Consider the following 15,511-nt stretch of genomic DNA (forward strand, 5'->3'; position numbering starts at 1 on the left):
TACATTATACTAACAACTGTATTTAAAAGCGAGGGAGACTGTATATTCACTTCTGCTTCTGTTTATGTTAATATTCATTACTATTAAACATGTCTGGAAAGAGGAGAGAGTGGGAATTTGCTGGATGGGGATAGAAGTGGGAAAGAGACTTTTCATTGTTTATCTTTATACACTTGCGGATTTCTGAACCACATGAATGTAATATCTATTCCCAAATTAAACTATTTTTTTTTTTTTTTTTTTTTTCAGTACGCGGGCCTCTCACTGCTGTAGCCTCTCCCGTTGCGGAGCACAGGCTCCAGACGCGCAGGGGCAGCGGCCATGGCTCACGGGCCCAGCCGCTCCGCGGCATGTGGGATCTTCCTGGACCGGGACACGAACCCGTGTCCCCTGCATCGGCAGGCGGACTCTCAACCACTGTGCCACCAGGGAAGCCCTAAACTATTTTTATAAGGTATTATAATACGATTTAATATAATATTGGGTTATTACACTATTTCTTTAAGAGGTATTACAAAAAGGGACCAGGTTTTGAAATGTAAGAAAGAGGTAACGTACTCAGCCTCCTTTGCTTCTTTAATCTCACTAACCCACACGTCGAGTACAGGGCATTGCAAGCCACCGTCCCCGTCTGCTCTACTTGGCTCCTGTAGAAATTCTGCTTCCAAGTCATCAGGCTCTGCACGGCGAAACATAACAAGAAAGAGGTCTCAAAGCAAAATCCATTTAGAGAAAATGGAATAAACCTCCTATAAATTATCATACCTAGTTTTAGGCTAAAGTATTAATAGTAATTACAATGAAAAATTTAATATTTTATCTATAGATCTTTAATCTTACTGTGTTGACTCTCTAGTTGTTTCTGAAATAACAGACTTTTCCTTGTGCATTTTCACTGCAATAAAAATACCCCAAAGAAATACAGTACACTGTATTTTGATTATTATAAAAAATTTTCTCTTCATTAAAATTTCAGTAATATGTAAATTGCTTTCTTGAAGGTATAAAAACTAGTTTAAAGAACAACACTATCTGTGGTTAGAAATATGGAAGGGGAGAAGATATTATTGATTAGTTACTGATGGGAAAGTTCAATCATCAAAAAAAACAAACAAAAAAACACCAAACACCCCATTACCTGGACTTTTACAATGATATTGAGAACATAATTGGAGTGCACTAAATCTATTTCCCTAGACTCTCAGACAATTAACAACCAGGGTACTACCTCTGTTTTCTGGCAGTGGCTCATTTTTCAACTGGGTGATAGCTCCTAGAAGTAAATAGTAATGAGAAATGGTTTCTGTCTTCATTTGTTAACTTTTCTTTTTCTTCTCCAGTTCTTATTTCAGCCACCATGACCACTGCTTTTTTCCCTCAAATCCAGATACTCTTTCCTTCTGTATTTTAAAAGTTTCCAATCAGCTGTCCAGTTTAGAAAGATGATTGGTACTGTACCAATCTTTAAAGTTCTTATCTTTCACTCAAATGATTTTTTGGTCATGCATACGAGGTAAGCAATTGGGGGAGGGGGGATCCTTAAAATTTTTTTTAAATGAGTATTTGTTCTCTAACACCTTAAGCCCTATCAATATGACTCATTCTACAAACTAGATTTGTCAATGTACTGCCCATAAAGTCGAAAGTATTTACTATGTGACTCTCTTAGAAGAAGTTGTCAACTCTTGTATTAGGCTATACAGCCTCTATTATATGCCTAACAGGGTTTTTCTTTGTTTCTTTTTAAGAAAAGGCGTAAGGTACATGTTAACTATGATTCTAATGAATAAGACTATTTACGTAACTATTAAATTACTATGGTGAATTAAAGACAACCACACATGAAGCAAGGTGTCCAGCGTTCCTCTCATCTAGAAGGGACTCTTTTGCCCCTCTCCTTGAGTTTGCCCCGGCAGTGAGATCGCCTGGACCAGCTGAGTACAGCTGGCGTCTTGTAAGCCAGTTCCACGTCCAGCCTTGAAGAGAACTGGCAGCTTCCACCTTGGAATCTGGAAGCCTAAGCCACAATGAAAGAACTTTAACGATCCTGCAAAGACCACATGGCAAGGCCCTGACACTAAGCTAAGGGGCGGGACGCAGTGGAACAGGCCCAGCCAAGCGCTGCCGAGATGCCACAAGTGGGAGTGACACCATCTCCCACCCTCCAAGGAGGTGCAGCTGACAGCTCAACACCACTGAGCGATGCCAGCTGATGCCACAAGGAGGAGGAGAACCTTCCCAATTCCTTATGCACAAAAGTGTGAGATAAAACAGTTCTTTTAAGTCACTAAGTTCGGGGAGCAATCTGCTTTGTAGCACTAGATAAGTAACACAGAATTTCATATCTGAAGGTGGGGTGCTGCCATGACAAAGCTTCTACAAGAACAAGCGGCTTCTACAAGTACAAGCGGCTTCCACCTGGGGATCTGGAAGCCCTGTGAGACGTCAGACCACCCTGCTGGAAAGAGTGCATAGAAAGGCCTGGAGACTGCATGAAGCGGAAGGGGCGAGCCGGGCCCAGCCTCTGAGCTGTACCTGTCAGGACACCAGCTAAGCCCTCTCGGACCCATGAGACCAGATGATCACAGAGACAAGAGCACATGGATTAGAAAAGCACATGGCTGAGCCAGACATTGACTCAATTCCCAACACACAAAATCAGGAGACAGAGTGAAATGGCTGTTCTTTTAACACGAGGTTTTGGGGTGATTTGCTATGTGGCGATAAAAAAAAAAAGACCAGTTACTAGAAAAACGAGTGAACTTAATTTGAGATGAATCACCCAAACATATATACATATTTTGAAGATCTGTTTATAAAGAAGACATTAAAGTCTTATTAAATCAAATCAATCTCATTTTGCCCCATTAAAACATACCATCCAAATTTCCTTCTGGTTTCAATGCCATCTGTGGAGATGGCTCACTAAAGTTTGGACTGTCTGTCTCAACAGAAGAATCAACAGTAGCTGATGGATTCATTTCAGGTGAAATACATTTTATTTTTTCTTCTCCAGTAATTAAGGGTTTGCACTCCTCCCCTTGAGGAGAAATCTCTGAAACAACAAAAAGATGAAAAATCATGCTACATTCTCAAAGTGACTTGAATTTTGTCTGTAACAGCACTTAGAACAAAGTTCATTATTACAGCAGGTAATTACTGGGTAAGTTCTGTAATGTACTAGAAATTAATAAATGATTAAGGCACATGATAGGCACACAATTCAAACTGGAAAGGCATTTTTGTTATAAAGACATTGTTTTTCAGGCTTTTCAGATCAGTTAGAAAAATGTTTGCCTTTACTTAAAATCACAGCTCTCATTAAATTTAAAAGTGAGATAGTACTAAAACTCACTTGACAAGTATTCTGGACTTAGACATTTCAGCATTAAAGCAAGTTAGGGGTTTCCCTGGTGGCGCAGTGGTTGAGAGTCCGCCTGCCGATGCAGGGGACACGGGTTCATGCCCCGGTCCGGGAAGATCCCACATGCCACGGAGTGGCTGGGCCCGTGAGCCATGGCCGCTGAGCCTGCGCGTCCGGAGCCTGTGCTCCGCAACAGGAGAGGCCACAGCGGTGAGAGGCCCGTGTACCGCAAAAAAAACCCCACAAAAAACAAAAAAAAAAAATAAAAATAAGCAAGTTAGTACACATCAGTGCACTAACTTTTTTGAAAGTCTGACACCTAGGTTAATAGCTAATTTAGCATGTCTGGGTGGTGGTCTCCACATGAGCACCCAGTGATACCGCTGCTCTAGTACCTAGTTCTCTACAGCAATATATATTCCCCTCTAAGCTCTGTGCCTCATCTGTAATCACTGATGACAAGCATGACTATGAAGCATGACCAAACTGTACAATTGAAAAGGATATTTTTCTAAAACTATGGTGAAATACACATGTGATATGGTTGACCCGCATGACTTTTCTATTTGCTGGGATTGGGTCTGCATTATGCCCATGGATAGAGATGTTAATGATTATGAATTATAAAAATCCCTTAAAATAAAAAAATTTTAAATCAAAAATTTCCCATGGGATAGAGACATATTTCAGTGTCAAGCATAAAGATTCTTAAATATACGGAATTAGGTTACATCATTCATATGTGTGTGATGTTGTAATAATACTCTCAAATTAATAAAAAGATTTCAATTTCTACCATTGTTGTATGAATGTAATTTTATTTTTTAATAACCACACTCATGTATGGTTTTGATTATCCCAGTTGAGTTATTGTGTATGTATGCATAGGAATGTTTTGTTCAAACATATTTTTGAATTTTCAATAATCATAAATCAAATCTTACCTTTATGTATAAAACCCTTTATATAATATAAAATATATAATATTATACATAACATTCAGAATACAATTATTTTGGCATGTTCGTTTGTATTTTTAATGTCCCAGTTGCAGTAATTATTTGAAACACTGAAACTTGGTAATAGTCAATAAAGCTAAAAAAACCAAGTGGTAAAACAAATAAACAAATAAACAAAAATAAATTTCTAAGGTGGCTAACATACATTTCTAAGGTGGCTTACTTGCCTTTTCCTTTAGATGAAACTTTTACATGTATATATAAATGTCAGAATGATATATTTATGTCCAAATGATATTTTTAAAATTATGAACTAAGTGTTTTTGTGTTTCTGGTAATTGCTCAGAGACTTCCCATACTTTAAACTGACACCAGGAGAGGATGGATTCAGCTCAGAAAGATGACTGCAGTTACCTGGAAGATGCCCAGGGCAGTCCCGTCCATTCCCTGGAGAAGCTCCTTTCCAGCTCACTACTGGGAGCCCCCCTAACACCCATTCTGTCTTAGCTAATCTGCTGGACTTCTGTCTGCACCAATAAGCCTTCCTGTATCTATCTGGGCTGGTCAGTACATGTCCATGACGTTTTCTTCTCCCTCCCTCGGTCACTCCAATGCTCACATCTTGGAGATCCTGTCATTCAGTACAGCTCCTCAAAAAGTTCACTGTTAAATACCCCACCTTCTAATTCCCAACATCCTGTGTTTCCACTCACCTCCCTCTACTACCCCAACTCTAAAGAATGTTACCCGACCAGGACCTAAAATGCACTGATCCTACCATGGCTTCTCTCCCCATCGTCCCCATTAAAATCCATCTACAGCCCATCATTAAAAACATTCTCTTCCATACATCCTCAACTCACGGTATTCACGGCAAAACCCCAACTCCACATCAATTCCATCTTCTGCCTGTCGTGTCTGAACACATGTGGCTGGAACAGTTGGAGAAAAACACAGAGCCTTGCTGCCTGGTCCCAACTTCAATTCATCATCACTGAAGTCAGGTGGGGCCTTGGTGTTGCCCATGTCCTTCTATAACACTGGGCTAGCAGGCACTGCCTGGTTCAGTTAACTCCTTAGGAAAAACAGTTGTGTACAGGTGCTTGTGAGCTGCTTTACTTCTTACTTCTTCCTGGTCAATGAGAACAGAACTACAGTGCTGCCCATGTTCTGGAACATCTTCCCTTCACCAAGCCTCATCGACAATGTGACAGTGGCAGAGGTCACATCTGTGCTCTGCTCATTCAGTCTAAGTGTTCTGCTATAAAATAGTGTCTATTAAAACCAGGAACAAGGATGCCAGATAGCGCTATGATTACTGAAGATTGCTCTGGAGGGTCTAACAATGCAGTGAGAAGGAAAGGGAATAATCAAATAAATACTGGACAAAAAACCCTATTTCTTATTACTGATGAGATAATCTGCACATTTATAAGATTTACGATGTCAAAAAAAACCTTAATAGATTTAATGAAATAATTCAGTAAGGAGTCTGGCTATAAAATTTTACATAGCTGGGTAACAGAAAGAATAGCTTTATTTTAACGAGAAATAACAACCTAGGGAAATGGAAAAAATACATCATCTATATTATAATAAAGACAAAAATATACCCATTGTATAAAAATAAATTTACCAAAAAAGGTTTTAGAACTTAAACGAACAAAACAAAATGTTACTGAAAAACACAGAACAAGACTGGTGCAAAAAGAAAGACATATTTAAATTCTTGAAATAAAAAAAATTCCAAAAATCATGGGGACTTCCCTGGTGGTCCAGTGGTTAAGACTCCGCCTTCCAATGCAGGCGGTGTGGGTTCGATCCCTGGTCGGGGATTCCACATGCCGCGGGGTGCAGCCAAAAATTTAAAGAAAAAAAATTCCAAAAATCAATATACAAATGTAATACAATTCTAATCATAAAACTCAATTAGATAAAGTGAACTTAAAATTCCTTTGAAATAACAATTGTCTAAAAACAACCAAGGACGGGACTTCCCTGGTGGCACAGTGGTTAAGAGTCCACCTGCCAATGCAGGGGATGTGGGTTCGAGCCCTGGTCCGGGAAGATCCCACATGCTGCAGAGCAACTAAGTCCGTGCGCCACAACTACTGAGTCTGCGCTCTGGAGCCCGCGAGCCACATCTACTGAGCCCGCATGCTACAACTACTGAAGCCCATGCACCTAGAGCCCATGCTCCACAGCAAGAGAAGCCACCACAATGAGAAGCCCGCACACTGCAATGAACAGTAGCCCATGCTCGCCGCAGCTAGAGAAAGCCTGCGCACAGCAACAAAGACCCAACACAGCCAAAATTAAATAAATAAATAACTTAATTATTTTAAAAAATACTACTATAAAAAAAGTAAAATAAAAACAACCAAGGAAAATATTTTAGAATTCCAACTAGGTTAAAGATTATATACGTACATGCATGCAAATGTGTACACATGCCTGTTATCTATCTATCTAATCCAAAGATTTGCCAAATTTTTCACCCAATAAAGGAAATTCAGAAGATATAAATAAAAGATATACTTGCATGGAAATTTTAAAAAAAGAAAAAAAAAACTCTGTATGGCCAAAAATAGCATAAAAATAAGTGAAATAGCAGAGGGTGGAAAAAAACTGTGATGATATACTAGATAAAGGTTATTTATACCAGATTAAAAATTCACAAGAAAAAAAATTGGAAATGTAATATAAAAAAGGCAAAGAATATACACACAATTTACAGAGAAGCAAAGCAAAATGGCCAAAAGACTGTGACATGATGAAATTCACTCACAATCAGAAAATCACAAATGGAATCTTAACTTGTAAGACTGGTAACAATGAAAAAAAAGTGATAATATTGACAAGTCCTGCTTAATATTTGAAAATCAATCAATGTTATTTGTTACATTAATATAATCAAGGAGAAAAATCATACAATCATCTTAATTAAGTCAGAAAAAGGGTGAGATAAAATTTAATTGACTTTTTAAAGTAAGACTAGAAAGGAATTCATTAATCTGAAAATGGGTATTTTCAAAAAAGACTTGAGTTAACATGATACACTTACTCCCTTGAATCAAGAACATGACCCTTCTATTCAACATTCTACTAAATGGCATTTTTTGAAGAGGAGTTGTTAATTTTATTATAGTCCAATTTATTCAGTCCTTTGGTTTACAGTTTGCATTTCTAAGGACAAGTTTAAAAGGACAAGCCACTAAAAGACAAAATATATTTAGAACACATGTAACTAACAAAAGGCTTCTATCCAGAATATACAAAGAACTCCTGAAAACCAAAGGGAAACCAACATAATGGAAAAATAGGCAAGACATTTGAATAGGCACTTCAAAAAAGAGCATATGCATCTTAGTAAGAAATTTTTGGATATGACACCAAAGCACAAACAAAAACAAAACAGTGGGTCTACATGAGTAAAAGCTTGTGCACAGCAAAGGAAAAAATCAACAAAATAAAGAGGTAACCTACGGAATGGGAGAAAATATTTGCAAATTATATACCTGATAACAGATTAACACCTAAAATATTTAAGTAACTCAAACAACTCAAAAGCAAAAAGATGGACAAATTAAATATTTTTTGCCATTATTAATTAATGACAGCAATTTAAAAATCGGCAAAGGAACTCAATAGACATTTCTCAAAAGAAGACATATAAATGGCTAACAGATATATGAAAAGGTGGCTTATATCACTAATAATCAGGGAAATGCAAATCAAAACCACAGTGAGAGATCATCTCACTCTTGTTAATACAGCTATTATCAAAAAGAGAAGAGATGACAAATACTGATGAGAATGTGGAGAAAAGGAAACCCTTGTGCACTGTTAGTGGGAATGTAAATTGGTGCAGCCACTATGGGGAACAGTACTGAGGTTCTTCAAAAAACTCAAAATAGAACTACCATATGATCCAGCAATTCCACTTCTGAGTATTTATCCAAAGGAAATTAAATCAGTATCTTGACGAGGTATCTGTACTCCTATGTTGACTGCAGCATTATTCACAGTAGCCAAAACATGGAAACAACCTAAGTGTCAATGAATGAATAAAGAAATTGTGGTATATATATATATATATATACACACACACACACACACAGTGGAATATTACTCAGCCTTAAGCATGAAGGAAATCCTTGGAAGATACTATTCTAAGTGAAATAAGTCAGACACAAAAAGACAAACACTGCATGATGTTACTTATGACTGGAATCTAAAAAAGTCGAACTCAGAAACAGACAGTAGAATGGTGGTTGCCAGGGGCTGGGAGGTGGGAAAAATGCAGAGATGTTGGCAAAGGGTACAAACCTTCAGTCATAAGATGCATAAACTTCTAGAGATCGAATACACAGCATGGTTAATTACCATTGCCAATAATGTATAGTCCACTTGAAATTTGGTAAGAAAGTAAATCTTAAGTGTTCGCATCACACACACAAAATGCTAACTATGTGAGATGATGGGCGTGTTCATTGGTTTGATCGTGGTGATCATTACACGAGGTATACTTATGACAAAACACCATTTTGTAAACCTTACATATATATAATTTTTAAAATTTGTCAATAATAACTCAATAAAGCTGGAAAAAGAATTAAAAGCCATATGAACGGCTATTTTACTCTGGATACAACCTATTCCCACGGCCACACCCAGCTGCAAAAGGAAGCTGGGAAATGATGACTCTGCCTAGGCAGTCATGTGCCAACCCAAATCCAAAGTGGGCGTGGGGGCATGGGGAGATGCTAGTACTAATAAAGAAGGAGGGAAGATTGGACACCGCAGGACAGCAGCGATTTCTAACACACACACACACACACACACACACACACACACACACACACACACACACACACACCCCTTGTCCCATAGATGCCAGTAAAATGGGGGAATATATCAAGAAAAAAGAAGCCATGGACTCCAGACAATAAGAGATCTAACATCAGGTTAGGGGACAGGCCAGGATGACATCTTTCCAGCAGGTCAAAGGAAAAACTCGTCTGGTTTGGAGCAGGTCAGAGGCGATTCCAAAGAAATGGTTCGAAGATTAGACCCATATAATACCTAATGTATATGGACGATCTGAGAAGAGATAAACATATCTAGGGAAGAGTCTGGCAACAAACTAGAAATAAGTTTGTGAAAAACAAAGCAATTATTCACTAAAGGGAAAATAAAATATTGTGCAAGAAAGAAAAGTAGTCATGGTACAATTACCACAGCTTTGATTAGAATATACATGGTCAAGGTAATACCAACACTGTACAATGATTTCACTAAAATTACAAGTATATTTGGAGGATCTGGGGATAGGAAGTACAGTTGTATATGGTGAGATCAGGGGGAAAAAAAACAGATGGAGGAAAGGCAGCTAAATTCTTATCTTCCAAAGTAGGAAGTTCACAGATAATGTCTAAAACTAAGATAATAATAAACACTTTTAAAAATCAAGAAGTAATAGTATAGGTATATGATTTATAATTATGTTGATAAATAAGAAAACAAATAGTTAAAAGAACTGTACGTGGCTGACTTTGGGAAGCAGAAAATAAGGTGATGAGTGAGGTCTAAGAACTGCAGTTTTTCGTAAAAGACTTCCAGAGCTACTTGGCATTTTTAATTATGTATACAGATTACTTTTATAACAAGAGAACTAGATTTTTAAATAAAAACAAAATTTATGTGATTAACAGGAACATAATCTCTAGGTAGCAAGGTTCTAGGTAATTTCAATTTTCTACAGCACAGTTTTTGGTATTTTCTAATGTTTTACAATGAAAATATACTATTATAGTCAAGGGAAAAAAAAGTTAGTTTAAAAAAATGTAGGGACTTGTTTTCCTGGCCATGACAATGTAACTCATATTGGATTAATTGCTCACTGAAAATAAATATAAATGATGAACAACAACAAAAAATATTGAAAAAACTATTTGGAAGCACTGGCGAGTAAGTGATGCAGGCAGGGCGCACTGGGCCACGACTGACAGCAGCAAACACTAGGATGAGCTCCACTCCATCCCAGCTTCCCTGCGTGCACTTCCTAAGTCCAGCACAGGCAGAAGGCAACTCTTACTGGGATAATAAGTGTGCGGCTACAAAGTGACCCAGAACGCAAAGAAAAAAAATCACCAATAAGTTCCCTTCAGCACAACAAAAAAATCCCCTCTATTTTCGGCTAACTCCTAAACTATGCATTCATTCACAAGCAACACTCTGGGAAAACCAGCACAAATCAGCAGCCAGGAGGGTGACGTGCTGGGCAAAGATGAGCATCTGGATGGTGCTGGGAGGGAGAGTAGAGATCGGGTCCCAGGAATGCGGAGGGCATGGTGAACAAACACCATCAGCACTGAGAGGAGGTCTCAGGCAGATCAAGGCGTAGGAACAAGAGCTACCACCTGGAAACAAACAGGCCACAACTAACTTCAACAGTATCAAGGTAATCTCCTGGCATTATTTAGTTTTAAGAAGAAAACTTAATCTTCTTTGAAGAAAGATAACATTACCCAGAGGCTATTAAATTTTTCCTTCACAATGTCTGGCATCCAATCAAATACTGTAAAACTCAGGTACAAAAATTCTAACCTGCACTGTGGTTTTGTATAGCCCACAAGTTATGAAAAACTTTTACATTTTTAAGGGCTGTAGAAAATTTTTAAAAGAAGAAGAATATGTATATATGGGCTCACAAACCCTAGAATATTTACAATCTAACAATTTATAGAAAAAGTTCATTGCTCTATGATATAAAGCATGGTTTATAACAAAGAAACAGGAAAAAATGACTGAAAACCAAGAAAAAGAGACAACAGAAATAGAACAGATCTAGCTAACAACAGAAACAGATCTAGATGACTCAGTTATGAGATTTCTCAAGGAGGAACCTTAAAATAAGTGATTAATATGGTCAAGAAAATAGAGATGGGCCAAATGGACAAATCCATAAATACTTTCAACAGAAAACTGTAATCTATAAAAAATATGAAATGGACATCCTAGAACTGAAAAACACAGTATCATATTAGGAACCCACTGGATTTGTTTAACAGGTTAGAGAGACCAGAAGACAGAATCAGTGAAATGCTAAAGGGTTCAACAGATTTAAACAGACTGAAGCAAAAAGGAGAAAATGTAAAAAAGCAGAACAGCACTTCCCTGGTGGCGCAGTGGTTGAGAGTCCGCCTGCTGAGGCTGGGGACACGGGTTCCTGCTCCAGTCCGGGAAGATCCCACATGCCGCGGAGCGGCTGGGCCCGTGAGCCATGGCCGCTGAGCCTGTGCGTCCGGAGCCTGTGCTCCGCAATGGGAGAGGCCACAACAGTGAGAGGCCCGCGTACCAAAAAAAAAAAAAAAAAAAAAAAAAAGAAAGAAACAAAGAACAGATGGGACAAATAAAAAACATACAGGGGGCTTCCCTGGTGGCGCAGTGGTTGAGAGTCCGCCTGCCGATGCAGGGGACACGAGTTCGTGCCCCAGTCCGGGAGGATCCCACATGCCGCGGAGCGGCTGGTCCCGTGAGCCATGGCCGCTGAGCCTGCGCGTCCGGAGCCTGTGCTCCGCAACGGGAGAGGCCACAGCGGTGAGAGGCCTGCATACCGCAAAAAAACAAACAAAAAGAACCATATAGGGACAAATATATACACAGGCTAAGTCAAAGTAAATCAGTAATTACATTATATGTAAATAAATTAAACTCTCTGAAAAAAAGACAAAGACTGTGGGGCTAGATTTCAGAGAAGAGACACATTTAAACATAAAAAGTCAGAGAAAATGAAAGAAAAGGCCACAGAAAAAGATATACTAAGGAAACATTAACCAAAAGAATGCTTGCTGGTGTAGCTCTATAATAGGACCTAAAGCAGCCTTTAAAGGAAGTAATGTTACTAGAGATAAAAATGGACATGTCATAACAATAAATGGTCAGGGCAGCAGGAAGATGCACAAACTGACCAATGCTATGATCTAAATACTTTAAGGCAACAACTTAAGTTGCTATGCACTAAATAACTTAGCTTCAAAGCATAAATATCAAAAATTGATAGACTTAAAAGGAGAAAATGAAAAAATCCACACATACACATGGAGATATTAATGCTCTTCACTCAGTACCTGATACAACAAGCAGACAAATAATCAGTTAAAAATACAGGAGATTTAAACATCATGATTAAACAACACAGAATATATTGGGTGGGCCAAAAGGGTCGTTCATTTTTTTCCCGTAAGATGGCTCTAGTAGCACTTAATTGTCTTTAACTTCATTCGAAACAATTTTGTTAGATTGCATGTGACAGCTATCACATCAGCGTGCATTTTAAAAAAAGGACCTACATCGACAGATGAATGGATAAAGAAGATGTGGCACATATATACAATGGAATATTACTCAGCCATGAAAAGAAACAAAAACAAAATTGAGTTATTTGTAGTGAGGTGGATGGACCTAGAGTCTGTCATACAGAGTAAAGTAAGTCAGAAAGAGAAAAACAAATACCGTATGCTAACACATATATATGGAATCTAAAAAAAAAAAAAAAAAAAAAAAAAGAACCTAGGGGCAGGACAGGAATAAAGACGCAGATGTAGAGAGTGGACTTGAGGATACGGGGAGGGGGAAGGGTAAGCTGGGACAAAGTGAGAGAGTGGCATGAACATATATACACTACCAAATGTAAAATAGATAGCTAGTGGGAAGCAGCTGCATAGCATAGGGAGATCAGCTCAGTGCTTTGTGTCCACCTAGAGGGGTGGGATAGGGAGGATGGGAGAGAGGCTCATGAGGGAGGGGATATGGGGATATATGTATACATATAGCTGATTTACTTTGTTATACAGCAGAAACTAACACAACATTGTAAAGCAATTATACTCCAATAAAGATGTTAAAAAAATTCAACTCCACAAGCATTACTCAAGCAAAAAAATAAATAAATAAAATAAAAAATAAAAATAGACTTAACAAATTGGTGAATTTTTGTGTAGCAATTTTAATATTCAAGATGGAAGGAAAAAAAGCAACATTTTCAGCATGTTAGGCTTTATTATCTCAAGAAAGGTAAAAACTCAACTGAAATGCAAAAAAAGATTTGTGCAGTGTATGGAGAAGGTGCTGTGACTGATCGAATGTGTCAAAAGTGGTTTGAGAAGTTTCGTCCTGGAGATTTCTCGCTGGACCGTGCTCCACGGTCGGGTAGCCCAGTTGAAGTTGACAGCGATCAAATCCAGACATTAACTGAGAACAATCAACGTTATACCATGTGGGAGATAGCAGACATACTCAAAATATACAAATCAAGCACTGAAAATCATTTGCACCAGCTTGGTTATGTGAACTGCTTTGATGTTTGGGTTCCATGTAAGTTAAGCTAAAAAAAGCCTTCTTGACCATACTTCCGCATGTGATTCTCTACTTAAACGTAATGAAAATGTTCCGTTTTTAAAACAAATTGTGACGGGCAATGACAAGTGGATACTGTACAATAATGTGGAACAGAAGAGATCGTGGGGCAAGTGAAATGAACCACCACCAACCACACCAAAGGCTGGTCTTCATCCAAAGAAGTTGATGTTGTGTATACGGTGGGATTGGAAGGGAGTCCTCTATTATGAGATCCTTCCAGAAAACCAAATGAATAATTCCAACAAGTACTGCTCCCAATTAGACCAACTGAAAGCAGCACTCAGCAAAAAGCGCCCAGAATTCATCAACAGAAAACACACAATCTTCCATCAGGATAACGCAAGACCGTATGTTTCTTTGATGACCAGGCAAAAACTGTACAGCGTGGCTGGGAAGTTCTCATTCATCCACCATATTCACCAGGCACTGCACCTTCGGATTTCCATTTATTTCGGTCTTTACAGAATTCTCATAATGAAAAAAATTTCAATTCCCTGGAAAACTGTAAAAGGCACCTGGAACAGTCCTTTGCTCAAACAGATAAAAAGTTTGGGGAACATGGAATTATGAAGTTGCCTGAAAAACGGCAGAAGGTAATGGAACAAAAGGGTGAATAGGTTGTTCAATAAAACTCTTGGCGAAAATGAAAAATGTGTCTTTCATTTTTATGTACAAACCAAAGGCAATTTTTGGCCAACCCAATACATACATAAATACAGTAACTGTGAAATACATATTCCTTGCAAATGCATATGAAACATTTACAAAATAGACCATAAGTTGGGCAAGAAAGCAAGTACCAAACATTTCAAAGGACTGAAATCATGTACACTATGATGTTCTGTAACCACAACACAGGCTACAAAGCAACAACAGAAAGATGACTAGAAAAACCCCCAAATGTTAGGAAATTAAATGCAAAACACTTGAAAATGGTCCACCGACACAAAATAAATCACAACATAAATTAAGTTTATGATTTAAATCTTCCCACAGAGAAAACACCAAGTCCAGATGGCTTCACAGGTGAATTCTTCCAAATACTTAAGGAAAAAATAATACTAATCTTTCACAAAGTTTTCCAGAATATAGTCAAAATGGGAATGTTTCTGTCAATAATAAATGCTGCCTGCCATATCGATAAACAAAGTAGCCATCACATTACAGCTGCCCCAAAGGTGAGCCCTGAGGAGACTCAGGATAGAAACAGGATACTCCCCCCATCAAAAAGTCACTGCTGCAGCCACTCCCCATCCCCCTCCGCCCCCCTCCCCAATGGTGCACCCTGAGGGGACTCAGCATGAGAAAACACAGGATTCTGGCCCCACACAGCTGAGGTGCATATCTAAAGGAAAATATCAAAAATAATTATTTCAGTGAGCCCAGACTCTTGCATCCTCCCATACATAGAAGAGTGCTTATTAATTCCTTAACTTGAGATGTCTGGTTTTCTTGAATTAACAGCAATCTTTTGAAGTTCTGACTACCTGGTGTTTGTTGCAAAACCCCCTATATATCCTAGTTCCTCCATTACCTCTTTGGAGCAGCCCCTCGGAGCTGTCTGAGATGCTGTGTCCTGGGTTTAAGTCCTCAGTTTGGTTCACCAAATAAAACATAATTCTCAACTTTTCGGTTTTTTTTTTTTTTTTCAGTCGACATTTCCCACCTTGTTTCATAAGTCAGGAAAACCTTAATTCCAAACCACTATAAGCACTTTACAAAAAAGGAAAATTATAGGCAAACTTCCCTCATGAATTATTTTCTT

At 38.3% G+C, this 15,511-nt stretch overlaps 1 protein-coding gene across 14 annotated transcripts in view; it reads right to left on the reverse strand.

The window, feature by feature from the left end:
- NEK1 (NIMA related kinase 1) overlaps positions 1–15,511 on the reverse strand; it is a 229,989-nt gene that overhangs the window by 35,073 nt on the left and 179,405 nt on the right. For 6 of the 14 annotated variants that reach the window (XM_033857519.2, XM_073805719.1, XM_073805718.1 and 3 more), the window contains 3 exons: positions 5,187–5,255; positions 2,879–3,055; positions 559–679 (listed from right to left, as the gene is read on the reverse strand). The exons of 2 other annotated variants lie outside the window; for them this stretch is intronic. In XM_033857519.2, coding sequence (XP_033713410.1) covers positions 559–679; positions 2,879–3,055; positions 5,187–5,255 — 367 coding nt within the window. 6 more of the 14 variants (XM_073805717.1, XM_073805714.1, XM_073805722.1 and 3 more) reach the window with 5 other exon arrangements.

The sequence above is a fragment of the Tursiops truncatus genome, chromosome 6 (genome assembly GCF_011762595.2).
Source record: "Tursiops truncatus isolate mTurTru1 chromosome 6, mTurTru1.mat.Y, whole genome shotgun sequence".
Lineage (NCBI taxonomy): Eukaryota > Metazoa > Chordata > Mammalia > Artiodactyla > Delphinidae > Tursiops > Tursiops truncatus.